Consider the following 12752-nt stretch of genomic DNA (forward strand, 5'->3'; position numbering starts at 1 on the left):
TTAACATGTGAAAACCATGGCATTGCAAAAATTTTAGGAACAAAATGACCTTAAAGAATACTGAGGTAGTGTACTGTAAATCCATACAGCTTCATGTTTTTGTCATACCCTGCTGATAACTCGTGCGCTGCTATGATATGAATTAGACAAATGGTGAGAGATGTGCTTCGGTCTCATGGGAACAGGGGGCCCACTTCAGTTTGCCATGTATGTGAATTGTGAAACCCTCGCACGTGCTCGTGGTGATGCATAATCTCAGACCCTTCAGAACCGCGTGGTATATTTGTAGGATTACTTAGATGATGAAGAATTCACATGCCTGGTGCTGTGACAGGGTGGATTGGAGGGCACAGCTGAAAGGACAGCTGGGAAAATAGCAGTAGGGGCAACAAAGGCCAAGCATTTCACCTAATGGTCCATTTGGACTTAAAAGAAAGTTGTCATTTTGTAGTCATGGCATCATTTTGAGATGTTATAACTTGCTTTCTTCAGAGAAAGCTCTTTGGCAGTATTTTTTTATCCTTGCCTTTTGCCTATGAAATTTATGATTCAATACATTCTGTCATAACCTAATAGAAGAAAATTGAGTTCAAGCATGAATCTTTTAGTGTGAACTGTAAAGACTGCTTTCCATAGAGAAGAGCTTCAAGAAAGAAATCAAATACTTATAGGCTAGAAAGTAGAAACAGGCTAGAAAGTAGAAACAGTGTGACTTTCAGTTTATTGGTTTATATCTTCATAGTAAATTACCGGTTTGGAATCTTCATCTTTGTGCAGAAAACCAACTAAACCTATTGCGAGGGGAGTACTACACTCTACAGTGTAGTAGCCTGGTATCCAGCAGTATTATAGTTCCCTGGTCTCTTCAGTCTGCATTTGTGGAGAGGACAGAAGAGGCTTGGAGCTATGATACGGCTGGATACCAGGCTAACAATGTAGGCCAACAATTCTGTGGTTCCATGTAGTAGAGTGTGGACTGAACAGAAGACAGACAGCTGCAGTGACAGGTGGTGTCTTCTTGTAGCTGTAGGGGTTCAACTGATTACATGTATTATTAGTTGTGATGCCCCATGTGGGTTCTCATCTCATCTTCTACTCAGCCTCTTATTATGCCTGGATTGGAAAAAGCTTTTTTTCTTCTTGAGTCACTAAGATTATTAAAAAACTAAGATATTGAAAAACTCTATCTAACATTTAAACGTATATAGATTTTGTCATGTTGATGGAGATAAACACATTATAAGAATGACAAGTCAAGGTTCACCTGTATATTTTAGTGGACACAGGTTAATGGTTACAGCAAGGGAATGGGTTACATCTTTTTATACAACATTCATGTCGGTCAAAGTGATGAAAGTTTAAAATGAATTGCAGCTGCAAGTTCAAAAGTTCTCTTGGTAGATATTATAACAGTGAACATGCAATGCCCGAGTAATATTCTATGTAATCCCAGGCAGTCTGAATGGGAACGGGTTTTCTGCGCGTTAAAAATCTGTGCGCACGTTAAAAATCTGCGCGTTAAAAAACTAAGTTGTGCATTGAGAAATTCTTAGATGTAAAATCATATAATGGGGTCACATTTTTCATCCTGTTACCTGAATTTTTGGTTTGAAAAGCACCTAATTGTTAGGTCCCTTGGGAATAGGCTAATTTGCATATCCAAAAGATTTCAAAATCACTTGAATTAGACACAAATACATGGAAAAATTACTAGTGTGAGGCTTTATATCATAATATATAACTGCTTGGGGCTTTTTTTCCATTCTACAAGGTTCATTTCATCTTTTCTCAAGCAGATTGTTTCACATGCAAATATCAACCTTTGTTGCGCGTTAAAACTTAATGTTTAAAAATCACTTTAAAACTCCTGGAAAGGGATATTTGTACTCTAGAATGCAACAATATGATACTTAATTTCATCTTGTGTTATCTTCTTCAAGCTTTTAAGTTTAAAACTGCAAAAAAATTTTCAAATCCCCAGGGAATCAGCTAATTTGCATATTTTAACACACAGGTTTTTAACGCGCAAGTTTTAACGCGCACAAAACCCCAACCCGTCTGAATTATGCCTTGCATTATTCTTCATGGAAAGAATGAGATGTCCTTGGCCAAGGTCAGAGATATATGATAGCAATGGAACTGGAGCCTGTGTGATGAGAGTCTCCTGAGGCGGTCATGTTGATCTTGCAGCTGTCACCATAAATTGATAATGAACAGGAGTTCAGGATATCAATCTGAGAAATATGAAATAGATATAGAATAATTTCATTTGACAAATTTTCTAAACTTGTGATGTATGAGGAAATTTATCAGGGTGTAGAGATTGTTGAAGGCACCAGAATTGATTATTTCTAGATTTAGAAACTATTTGTGTTGCTTGCGATGCACATATATTTACTAACAAGCTGTGTTCTGTTGTCCCACAGCGGAACCCCTGCCGTTGATGGACCTGTGCAGGCGGACCATTCGCCTGTCGCTGGGGAAGGACCGCCTGAAGGACGTGCCCAAACTCCCTCTCCCACAAGCTCTCAAGAACTACCTGCTGTACCAATAACAGTAGTGCAGTCTTCATCAATGCCAGAGGATGTGTAATGAATGAGGTCAATGTGCATTTGTCTCTACCACCCCTACTTTTCAAGTTGACGGGCACTTTGATTGGAGGAAACTAGTATTTTTGAGATCATAACATAAAGTAGGGGTGGTAGAGAAAATGCAATGTGAGAATGATTTCGAAATGTTAATGTCTGATCTAATATATGCCAAGGTATTGCTTAAGAAGCACTGTAATTGTTACCAGCAGAAAATGGTCTCAAACGTATTAAATGTTAATTTCTTGGAAGACTAAATGCTTGGTACAGATTGATTTAATTGTGAGCATTTTCAATTTTCTTTTACATGTATTTGCATTTTCAGCATCATGATTTGTAAATGTGCTGATTGTAATATGTGGAGACCTTATAGTCTATTTTTAATTCTTTTTCAAGACTTGGCCAAAAGCATAGTTAGCTCTTAGAGTGTCTGTGAGCTTGAGAATACACAGCAGACATCCTAACACTGTTTGAACTCTTGTGAGGGAACAGTCACTTCAGAATACCTGCACAAGGTTCAAGAAAAGTATGTGCAGAAGTTTGATCTTACCTCACATGGAAGAAGCAATTAGCATGTAAGCACTTACAGTAACACTGATTAACCTAGTAAAAATGTAATGGCCATTTCTATAACTTTATTAAATCATCTGTACCATGTTGGCATCTGAATTAATAAGACTCTGCACAACCCAAAGACAGTTGTTCCAAGAAGACAAGGTTATTATTGTTCTATAAGCTCAAAACATTATTTGAAGATTTTACTTTCTTAGTTTTGTCTTCCCTCTTAGAATTAAATATGTATCTAACGAAGTCATATTTTAAATTAAGTTATCGCTCGTTTTAGGAATGAGAGCTATGTAGATAAATGAAGTTGTGTATAATACCACTTCAGTAATGGACAGAGCATTGTATTGTTATTTTTCACCTCAAGAAACGTCCAAAGAAAGTATGGCAATATGCAAGAATGATAATTTGAACCAGTGCTTTTGATGCAAACTATTTTAAATCTGCGCCATGTTGTAGCAATTGCTTTAAAAGCAGGAAGACACGATTATACTGTTACTACAGATATTGCTGATGTTTTAGAGAAAATTTATAGTAGCGCTATCCAGCTTCCATGTAAACCCTGTCTTGTGTTCAACCTAGTTGAAGCTGCGACATATAGAAACCAACAACCAGTCACAAACAGTGCTTACTCAACCATCTAAAGCAACCAAGTTTTGGTCATGGTTTTTTTTTAACAGGCACACAATGTATTTTGATAATTCCATCAGTAGTTAGGATAAAGAGTGTTCATTAACTATCTTCCTGCTGGTTTATACAGTAACCGGTACATTTGGTGCATGTATAGGCCTATTACTTCTATAGGGAAATGGTTAATGCACAATTTTAGTAGCACTACGTAATGTTTTAGCAATTGTTGACAATTTAGAAAGTTGGCATTGTTGCTCATGTACATTGAGTGTCCTGTTTGTCCGACACCTTATCCAAAACTTTGTTGTTCCCGTCATGTATTATTTTTGGTGAGATAATACGCTGACTGTTGTGTACCTGAAGCCACACAAAGCCATGCTTTTTCTCACAGCAGTGCATGTCTTGACTCTTGCCAAGAATATGTCACATCACAGGAGATGGCTTCACCTAACCAAATTCACAGTATCAAACCAGTCTGCTGTGAGCATACGTTTCTCCAACCCCTTGATAGGCGTTGTAAGTTTTAGGTAAAAGAAAATTATGTTGTCCACATGGCAGCGTCCACAAAGCAGAGATTTAGACCATTTATGGCTACTAATGTACAAAGTTCCTTTGGTCTGCTTGTATGTGAACTAAACTGAAGCGCTGCGCATTGTTGTAATTTCTACATTTAACTGCAGCTGTGCCTGTGTACATAGAATGAAAGTTGACTATATTCTCTTAATCACAGATGCAGTTAGAATGTTTGGAATCCGTTCATTGATTTGTTGGTGTAGTCTAATGTAGTTTATAGTGCCGTCATCACAATTGTATTGAGTCATGGCCAGTAGTGCTGAATAAAAATGTCACTTTTATCATACCTTCTTGACTCCTGTACCTGTTAAGTCTGTATGAAGTCAGGACCATCTCATTTAACCAGCTGACTTAATGAGATCCAGCAGTATTACTGCAAATTTCAGGGGGAAAATGTGTGTTTGTGGTGTTTTTAGTTCACAGTTGAAACAGGGATATGTGGCCAGAAGACAAGATCATGCATTTTTTCAGTGAAGAGGTTACTGCAAAAAAACTAAACATTAAACTGAAAATTTCAACCGTAACACTTAGGTCCAGGTAACATGTTTGGAACTTAAAACAGTAATAGTAAGGGTTAGCAACATAGTATTAATCTTTTTTTAATTGGGGAAAGGAATGTAATAATGTCTTGTACTGTCTTCAAGTATTGGTATATAAACAGTGCAGGTGGATTGATAGACATGTAAGACATAATTGTCATGAATGCAATAGATATCGAAATAATGTAAACCACAGAAACTAAATTAGTCACCTGTTGTATCCAAAGAGTAATTCACATGAGAACAAATTGGTTTTCTCTGACATTGATTAAAACTTTAATGGAAAAATGAACCAATGTCTTCTATGAAAGTGGTGCATTTGGTTACATATCAGTGCCAACATCAGTATGTACTAAACAAAGACTGAAGTGCTTAAATAAAAGTATTGTCTAAAATATCTATTTCTATCAATATAAAATAACAGTAATGATCAATAAAACTGAGTAATATTACTCTGAGGTATGACAGCTTAATGGTCCCTCTTCTGTAAGACATCACCATGTACATGTACCGGTACATGTATGTCTTTTTTCTGAAATACCAGCACTGCCAACAAATATCGATTTCACAATGCTTACCTTGACAGAGGTATGAGTGAAAAACTGAAGTTAGTAGGATAAAAAATGGACTGTGACTTAAGGTTAAAATACTACATGTACTTGTTTCAGAAATCTAGCTAAATGTCATGTTAGGACAGCATCACTCTTTGTACATGTACACATGTAACTTGTATTTCTCAGGTCTTGGTGCATGTAATTCACAAAGTATTTAGTTTATATTGCCAAATGTGTGCACCAAAAAGTGACTGATAAAAGATATGAAACCTTTTTAATGACCTTTCTATTTCTAAACTTGTAGTGGGCCAAACTTCCCAAAGTTGTACAACTAACTATACAGTTAAGAAACTGATGAGCATAAACATCACTGGTCCTGAAGCTTCTTCTTGATCTTGGCGGCCATCTTGCCTGCAGGTGGGCCTGGCCGTTGTCTCCTAGTGACGCCAGGTGTATCCAGGTGTGCTGCCACTTCCCCCTGCATCTTCTCCATCAGTTTCTCCTGCTTGTCCTGGAGAATCTCCTTACGCTGCCAGATAAGTATGTTGTAGCCTGAAGGGAGCAATGAATATCAATGTTCAACTCTGAATGGCTTAACCTATATTTTGGTTCATCATAGGGTACAGACCAGGGCTGTCTCAAGGACCCGTCCCTCCATCCCAGGACGGAAAATTGCTTGTTGGAACAGAAAAAAAATTCCCCCAATCCGTCGGAAAAATCTAAACTTCATTACCTGCAACTGTTGAAGACTGGCTTAAAATGATATACTTAACGAGGACAATCAACAACATCAAAAACAATGAATGGCACAGAAAAAAATGAGAGGCTGGAGACAGCCCTGGTACAGACACTATACCAGCCATCATGTACAGTTGGGGCATCCTGACTAGACAGCTTTAAGTAACGCTTGCAGCTACATGTGCAAAAGTTAGGTGCAATATTCAGTATGATATAAAATCAGCTGCTGTTGCACAGCTTGCTTGCAAAGTTGGCATGTTATGCCAATCGGTAGTAACAGATACATATACAGGCAGACTACTTTAATCAACTCTAGTATATAAACATATTTCAAGTTACTCTTCAAATGTTGATAAATACAGCAGACACATACCCATTGCTGAGACCAGTGACTCTCCACTTGGACTAAACTTGTTGAGCTGTAGAGGTAGTAGGGTGTACATGTGTTAAACAGACAAAAGATAGGCAAAAACTCTTATTCTAGAAGGGAATATATGTTGGCCAGCATCAGAAATCTTATCATCATTGAAATAACTACTTTTCTATAAGAACCTGATAAGGCCTTCAGTACACACAAGTCAGTCGTGGAAAAAGTAGTCAGTTGATAGTCATTTTGGCTGCAGGACCAAACTGTGAGTGCATCACAATGCTATAAGTCTAATTCTGTGCACTAGAAATGACCTACAGCTACAGCTACTTACCGACTTGATGCCCGGAGCCCCCTGGTCCTGTAGCTGACACACCGTCTCTCCTGTGTTGATGTTGAAGATGTCGATGGTGTTTGCCTCCCCAGGAACATGGTGGGGAGACTTGTTATCTGGATACCTGCCCACCACTGCCAGGTCATACATGGGGTGCCAGCAAGCCTGATGGGTACAAAACATCACAATTATAAAATAACCAAGTAGACACTTAAATAGGCAGACTCTTCATCAAAATTCACCTTATAATCAATTGCAGTCACTGACATAATGTATATTTGCAACCAGCTTCTCTGCTGCACCTTGCACTTGAGTCAGAGACTTCTTATTGAAACATGTATAAACAGACCTAATCCTCTATTTGTACAGGCACATCCTTAGTGGGCCTCGTATCTCTTAGATCCCAGGCTCCCAAGCTTTTTGAGCACATGTGACTTGCGATATTCCAGGAGTGTTTCGACACAATGACCCCCTGAGTTGAGCAATATTGTCCAACATCCCAAAGTACTTTTCAAGAATATAAGTTATTACCTTGATAGGTGTGAGATGCTGGAAGAACCTATGAGGATGGTAGATGGCAGTGTCCAGTCTGCCCCAGTCTGGTCCGCTATACACTCGCAAGTCGTGGTGCTGGTCAGTGGTCAGCAGCTTGCAGTGGTCATTGGGGCTGAAGTAAGCTATAGAGACAACACAGTCAACAGTCTCAGCACAAATGCCACACATCTATCCAAAATATATACCTCTTGTTCATCATTCATCAAATACTGCAGCCAACCATCATACCTTCACCTCGATATTGTACAGGTGAGAATAGTTGAAAGAAAATTGTTTGAAACAATACTTTGCATATTTTTGTATTAGCTTAATGAAGACAGGCAGTTTAAAGGGGGAATCTTATAGACTGTGCCAAATTCCACCAGGCATTCTTATAGAGGGTGAAAACTGGTAGCCTGGGTACCATCCTATTTCTACCGGGGCTCCTTACACTCACTTCCCTGTATTTTTTAGGGGTAGTGAGTGTAAGGAGCCCCGGTAGAATACGGATGGAATTAGAAAACTGGTGCATGCACAGTCCAGAAAGATAATACCTACTTAGGGTGCCAGTTGACAGAAATATAGTGCTGTACATTAACGTTTATGTACATAATAAATCTTGGGAGATATAAGAAATGGAAGTTGAAGAGGGACCATTATCAAAGTTGACCATTTTTCTGACTTCTACCCACCTATCAAATATCATTACGATCCATCCAAGGCTTCTTGAGTTATGCTGTTTACAGACAGATAGAAACACGCACACACACAAACACACACACACACACACACACACACACACACACACACACACACACACACACACATGCAAACACACCAAAAATGAAACCTTCTTTGTGAAGGTGTAACAACCCACCACTGTTGATAGGATGGTCATGCTCCAGCGTGTACAGTGCGCTGCCCTTCCCCTCCACCATACGGATGTCCCACAGTTTCACTGTCCTGTCTGTGGATGCAGTCACCAGCAACCAATCACAGCCGGTGTTGAACTCCACATGGGTCACCTTTGACTTGTGTAGTCGATGCTGCCACAACTAGGAGTGAGAAACAAATTCAGTTGACTTATAGCTGCTATCAGTCTGTATCTGTATCTGTATCTATATAGCTGGTATCTATAAGTCTTTATATCATTGTCATTAACGACTGGACACTTGAATCTGTGCAAAAAAAGTTTTTAAGTTTTCCAGTAAGTACAATTGACCATGTTTAAAGTATGAAAGAAGCACTCTCACAGGAAGACATTACCAAAAAAAAAAAGAGTCGACCAAGACCTGTATGTGATAGTTCAGTATCCTATGCAGGTAGAGTATGCAGATAGAGTAGAAGACACTTTTTCTATCTATTGGTAGTAAAGAAAAGTAAAAGGTAATAGGTTCCTCACCTTTTCTCCCTCTGTGTCCATCATGACAACATGACCCTGACTCTCTCCTGCCACCAGCATCTTGTGTGGAGTGTTCACATCCGCTGCACAGTACCAGTTACTGCAGGGTACAGTAGTTATGGGTTAGTAAGTTTTTCATCATCTATCTACTATTTTGTGACTATCATACTACATTTCTGGGGTTTCTTTCTGACATACCATTAATGACTGAGCACTGATTAATTGTAAAACATCTTGCTTAATTTTCTGGTTGGGAAAGACAAAGTTCCTTCCTGTCTGTCAAAAACAAATTGGAACTTCATGACAGGAAACTGATTAAAAAGTTGTTCTCAAGGATAAGTGTCTGGCAGCCAGATTTAACAATGGAAATCAACAACAAGCAATCCTAAACAATGAATGGGACACAAAAAAGCGTGTGTCCTACCATAGTCTACCAATGAATTAGAATATGACCTGACATGTATACCTCCAACTGTGTGTGGATAGAAAGTTCCTGTTGTTTCTGCCGTTGAAGTCCAGCAGGTTGACAGTACCATCCAGCTGAGCTGTGTATACCTGGCTCTCATTCCAGGGGGAGAACTTCAGCGCAGACACATAGCCACCTGGACCAATCTACAAAAGGAAATAAATATATAAATTATGGTTGACACCAAAAATTAGTTACTCATGCAACTGGTTATGATTTTGGAAAATCATATCCAGTTGCTTGAGTTACTACTTCTTGGCATATCTTATTACCTGGATGTCTAACCTTCATTGATGTAAATTATGGTTTATGTTATAAGTTTATCAATATTCAACTTTTTCTCTAAGCAGGATTATCCAAGAGAGATGCATTGTAATAAAAGATAGAGATTATGTGAAAGGATTTGCTAGAGAGCAAAATATGTTGTGAAATGAGGACAGCTAGGAATAATATAGGGACAATGAAGCAACTGAGCATTGATAGGTCAGAAGTGTTTCAGACAGCTTATGTATATTTGACATGGGATAGAATGGCTATTAAAAACAGTTGGAAAAAAAACTGAAGAAAAAACTACACTAACCCCTTGAATGAAGCAGTCCATGCCAACTTTCTCGAAGTTCCACAAGATGATGTCACCACCCTTGGACCCAGCTGCTACCAAAGTGGGGTGGGAGGGGTGCCACTCTATGACGGTGACTCGTCTGTCAAACGGACTGGCTGTACGATACAAGCCCAGGGATCGCAAGGTCCGCAGGTACGGCTCGTGGGGTGATGCATACACCTGGGGATGGGAATGACACATGGACGGGTTTTATACGTTGGCTATCAATATCTGCACTTGATCAACAAGAGTGATTACCAAACAATTGTTTACAAAAATAATCAAGAATTCTTTTTTAATCGTGGTTACCTTCCCATTGTTATTCAGTCCCATGGCAGCTCTGTTGAGAGAGAGAACGATGTTGCTGCTCGACTTCCTCCGAGTCACCTCAAACAACACATCCCCTTCCTCCAAATTCACATACTGCTGGGTCATTTTCTGTTCCTTACGACTTTTAGCCTCCTTCCCTTTCTTGTCTTGTCCTTTGGTCTTCCCTTTCCCTCCTGTCTTTTTGCCACCTGACGGAGACCCTGTGTTTGAAGATTTCTTTCCACTTGCCTTTGTTGATGACCTTGAAGAACTAGAACTTTTCTTCACCTTGACTTTTAGACATTCCATGACGGGAGTACCTGAACCTGCCTTCTTCCTTTGCGCAGGTGTTCCCTTACTTGTTGAAGCTGTTGGTTCAGTTGATTTTCTTTCTGCTAACATCTTTGGTGTCTTTGGACTTTTCTGGTATCTGAAAGCTGAGAGGCCTTTCTTTACTTCCTCCAGTTGTGAGGCTGGGTTGTCTTGGTCAGAATCTGAATCACCAGACAACTGTGATGCCTGTTTCTTTTCATGCATTTTCCCATTTTTCTTGTCAAGCAGTTTACCATTTTCTTCAGTCGTTGAATCTGTCCTTTTCTTACGTGAGATACCGGGGGTCACATCTGCTGTGCTTGTTTTCCTGTTTGTCACTGCACTTGTTTTCCTTCTTCCACTCTCACCTTCTGCAGAAAGCTTTGCAGATTTCTCTTCGACTTTCTTTGTCTTGGAAAGCTTCAACTCTTGTTTTGACATTGAAGCACCCTGGCTGCATGTACTGTCTGGGTCGTCTCCATCGGAATCTGTTTCATCCTCAGACAGATTTGATTCCTGATCCTTTGCATGCTTTTTACCATTCCTCTTTCCATGATTTTTGCCATTGACCACAGGCTTTGCTGAAGTTCCATTCTTCAGGTCCTTGCTACAAGTCTTCGTCCTTGCAGAGGCTGGACTGGTCCTACTGGATGATCTTTTCTTGGCTTTACGAGGCAGAAACTCAGGATTCTCAAAGTCATCTTCATCACTACTGGATGGAGTATCTGAGAGATGCTTCCTCTTGTTGGACTTCTTGGATGCCGGAGCCATACTTACTGTTGTATACACTTAGTTTATCAGGATCATATCTGAAACATCAAATTATGATTCAATGTGAATATGTTGTTGCAAGATTTTTTTGTTAATACAGCAATTCACAGCATCATCATCATGACCAAGGAAATTATATGAGTACCGTTATACACGTGGGTGCACAATGGGTAGGCTTAACTTATCTGGATGTCCTTGGCTATGTTCCTGGGACGAGGAATAATTTGCAAACGCTTGCTTGCGCCTTTAATACCCATACTGGTACTTCCCCCTCCCCCATATGCGAGCAAACATCACACAGCGCTAGCAGTCAGTACAGATCATGATGACTTTGCAGCCGAAAGGGATCCTACCGCTATCCACGAATAACTCCACATACTTCTACGTTACACAAAGTCTTCTACACACACTTACCTTTGTTCTTACGACGTCAACTGCGACAAAAGGCGACTGTGGTGGCTACTAGCTGGACAAATGCACAACCCTTTGTAGTTACACAAGCTGATCTGCATTTGTTGTGTAAGGCGAATGTGGCGCGAAAACAGTCACGTGGGCGACATAAATACAACATTTATGTGGGCGTGGCGCCTAAATACTACTTGTGACTGAGAACTTCTCTCATCTATCACAACAAAAAGTCTCCTTTATGTCAAGTTTTGGTGCAATAATCATAGATTCCTTTGTTTAAGGAGCTAAGAAAGAAATGGTTTTCACTTTTACAGACAATAACTTCGTGGCTGACGTCGCATTCCGCAGATTCGATTATAATGTCGCCACTTCGGAGCTGTAGAATTTGAATATTGGTATCATATTATTCTCTAGTTGATACTTAAATGTATAAATAAACTATGTAAATGCTTCATTTTCACTTTTAATGTCTAATGAACTATAATGACGTTGAAATGCTAAAAATAGTGCGTCTCGAATAGGAGGCTGGAAACAGCGTGATATGTTCACCCACTTCATGTGGCGGGCCTTTGACCTCACGTAGCCCACATCGGCGGCAAGAAGGACTCAAGTTTCTGTGATCTAAAATAAAGGTAAGAATTTCAATATAGCGCTAGATGTCCACGCATTTTTGTGCTCAGTTGTGAACTGCTGTCTTGTTAGACTGATATTTCATTTGGTGAACTCTTGTTTATTTTCCACATCTCTTTGTATATATAAACGAAAGTGTATTTTCAAGTAAGTGGGTCACCTTGGATTTTTTTCAACGTGTGAATATACTCTAAGTTTGCATATCTACAGAACGAAAACCATGGCGGGAAACAACCGAAAGTTTTTCGTGGGCGGGAACTGGAAGATGAACGGCAGTAAAGACTCCATCAACGAGATCTGCGGGTGGCTGACGGCCGGGGACAGGGGAGACACCGGTAGGGAGTGCGGGACAATGCGTGGAGATATGCACTGTGGGGAGGGGGGTGGCATTGACATTGTACTTGGTTTGCACGTGCATATCGCCGTTGAAAG

The 12752-nt window shown here is 39.7% G+C and overlaps 3 protein-coding genes across 5 annotated transcripts in view; 2 read left to right on the forward strand and 1 right to left on the reverse strand.

Annotated features, from left to right (window-relative positions):
* LOC118430361 (SPRY domain-containing SOCS box protein 4-like) overlaps nt 1-4641 on the forward strand; it is a 20176-nt gene extending 15535 nt beyond the window's left edge. For both annotated transcript variants that reach the window (XM_035841206.1, XM_035841205.1), the window contains exon 3: nt 2427-4641. In XM_035841206.1, the coding sequence (XP_035697099.1) occupies nt 2427-2554 (128 nt within the window). In that variant the 3' untranslated portion in view covers nt 2555-4641. The remainder of the gene's footprint in view (nt 1-2426) is intronic.
* Nucleotides 4642-5811: 1170 nt separating this feature from the next.
* LOC118430317 (DNA damage-binding protein 2-like) lies at nt 5812-11875 on the reverse strand. Its single transcript, XM_035841090.1, has 10 exons — nt 11697-11875; nt 10200-11320; nt 9870-10070; nt 9290-9435; nt 8824-8923; nt 8299-8476; nt 7419-7564; nt 6888-7052; nt 6560-6605; nt 5812-6000 (listed from the first exon to the last, which is right to left on the reverse strand). Exons 2-10 carry the CDS (start codon nt 11280-11282, stop codon nt 5816-5818), a joined length of 2250 nt encoding a protein of 749 aa, XP_035696983.1. The 5' UTR covers nt 11283-11320; nt 11697-11875; the 3' UTR covers nt 5812-5815.
* A 293-nt stretch (nt 11876-12168) lies between these two features.
* Nucleotides 12169-12752, forward strand: part of LOC118430375 (triosephosphate isomerase-like) — a 9365-nt gene continuing 8781 nt past the window's right edge. The window contains exons 1-2 of one of the 2 annotated variants that reach the window (XM_035841226.1): nt 12169-12322; nt 12531-12655. In XM_035841226.1, the coding sequence (XP_035697119.1) occupies nt 12541-12655 (115 nt within the window). In that variant the 5' untranslated portion in view covers nt 12169-12322; nt 12531-12540. The remainder of the gene's footprint in view (nt 12323-12530; nt 12656-12752) is intronic. The other variant, XM_035841227.1, reaches the window with a different exon arrangement.

This window comes from Branchiostoma floridae, chromosome 14 (genome assembly GCF_000003815.2).
Source record: "Branchiostoma floridae strain S238N-H82 chromosome 14, Bfl_VNyyK, whole genome shotgun sequence".
In the NCBI taxonomy this organism is placed as follows: domain Eukaryota; kingdom Metazoa; phylum Chordata; class Leptocardii; order Amphioxiformes; family Branchiostomatidae; genus Branchiostoma; species Branchiostoma floridae.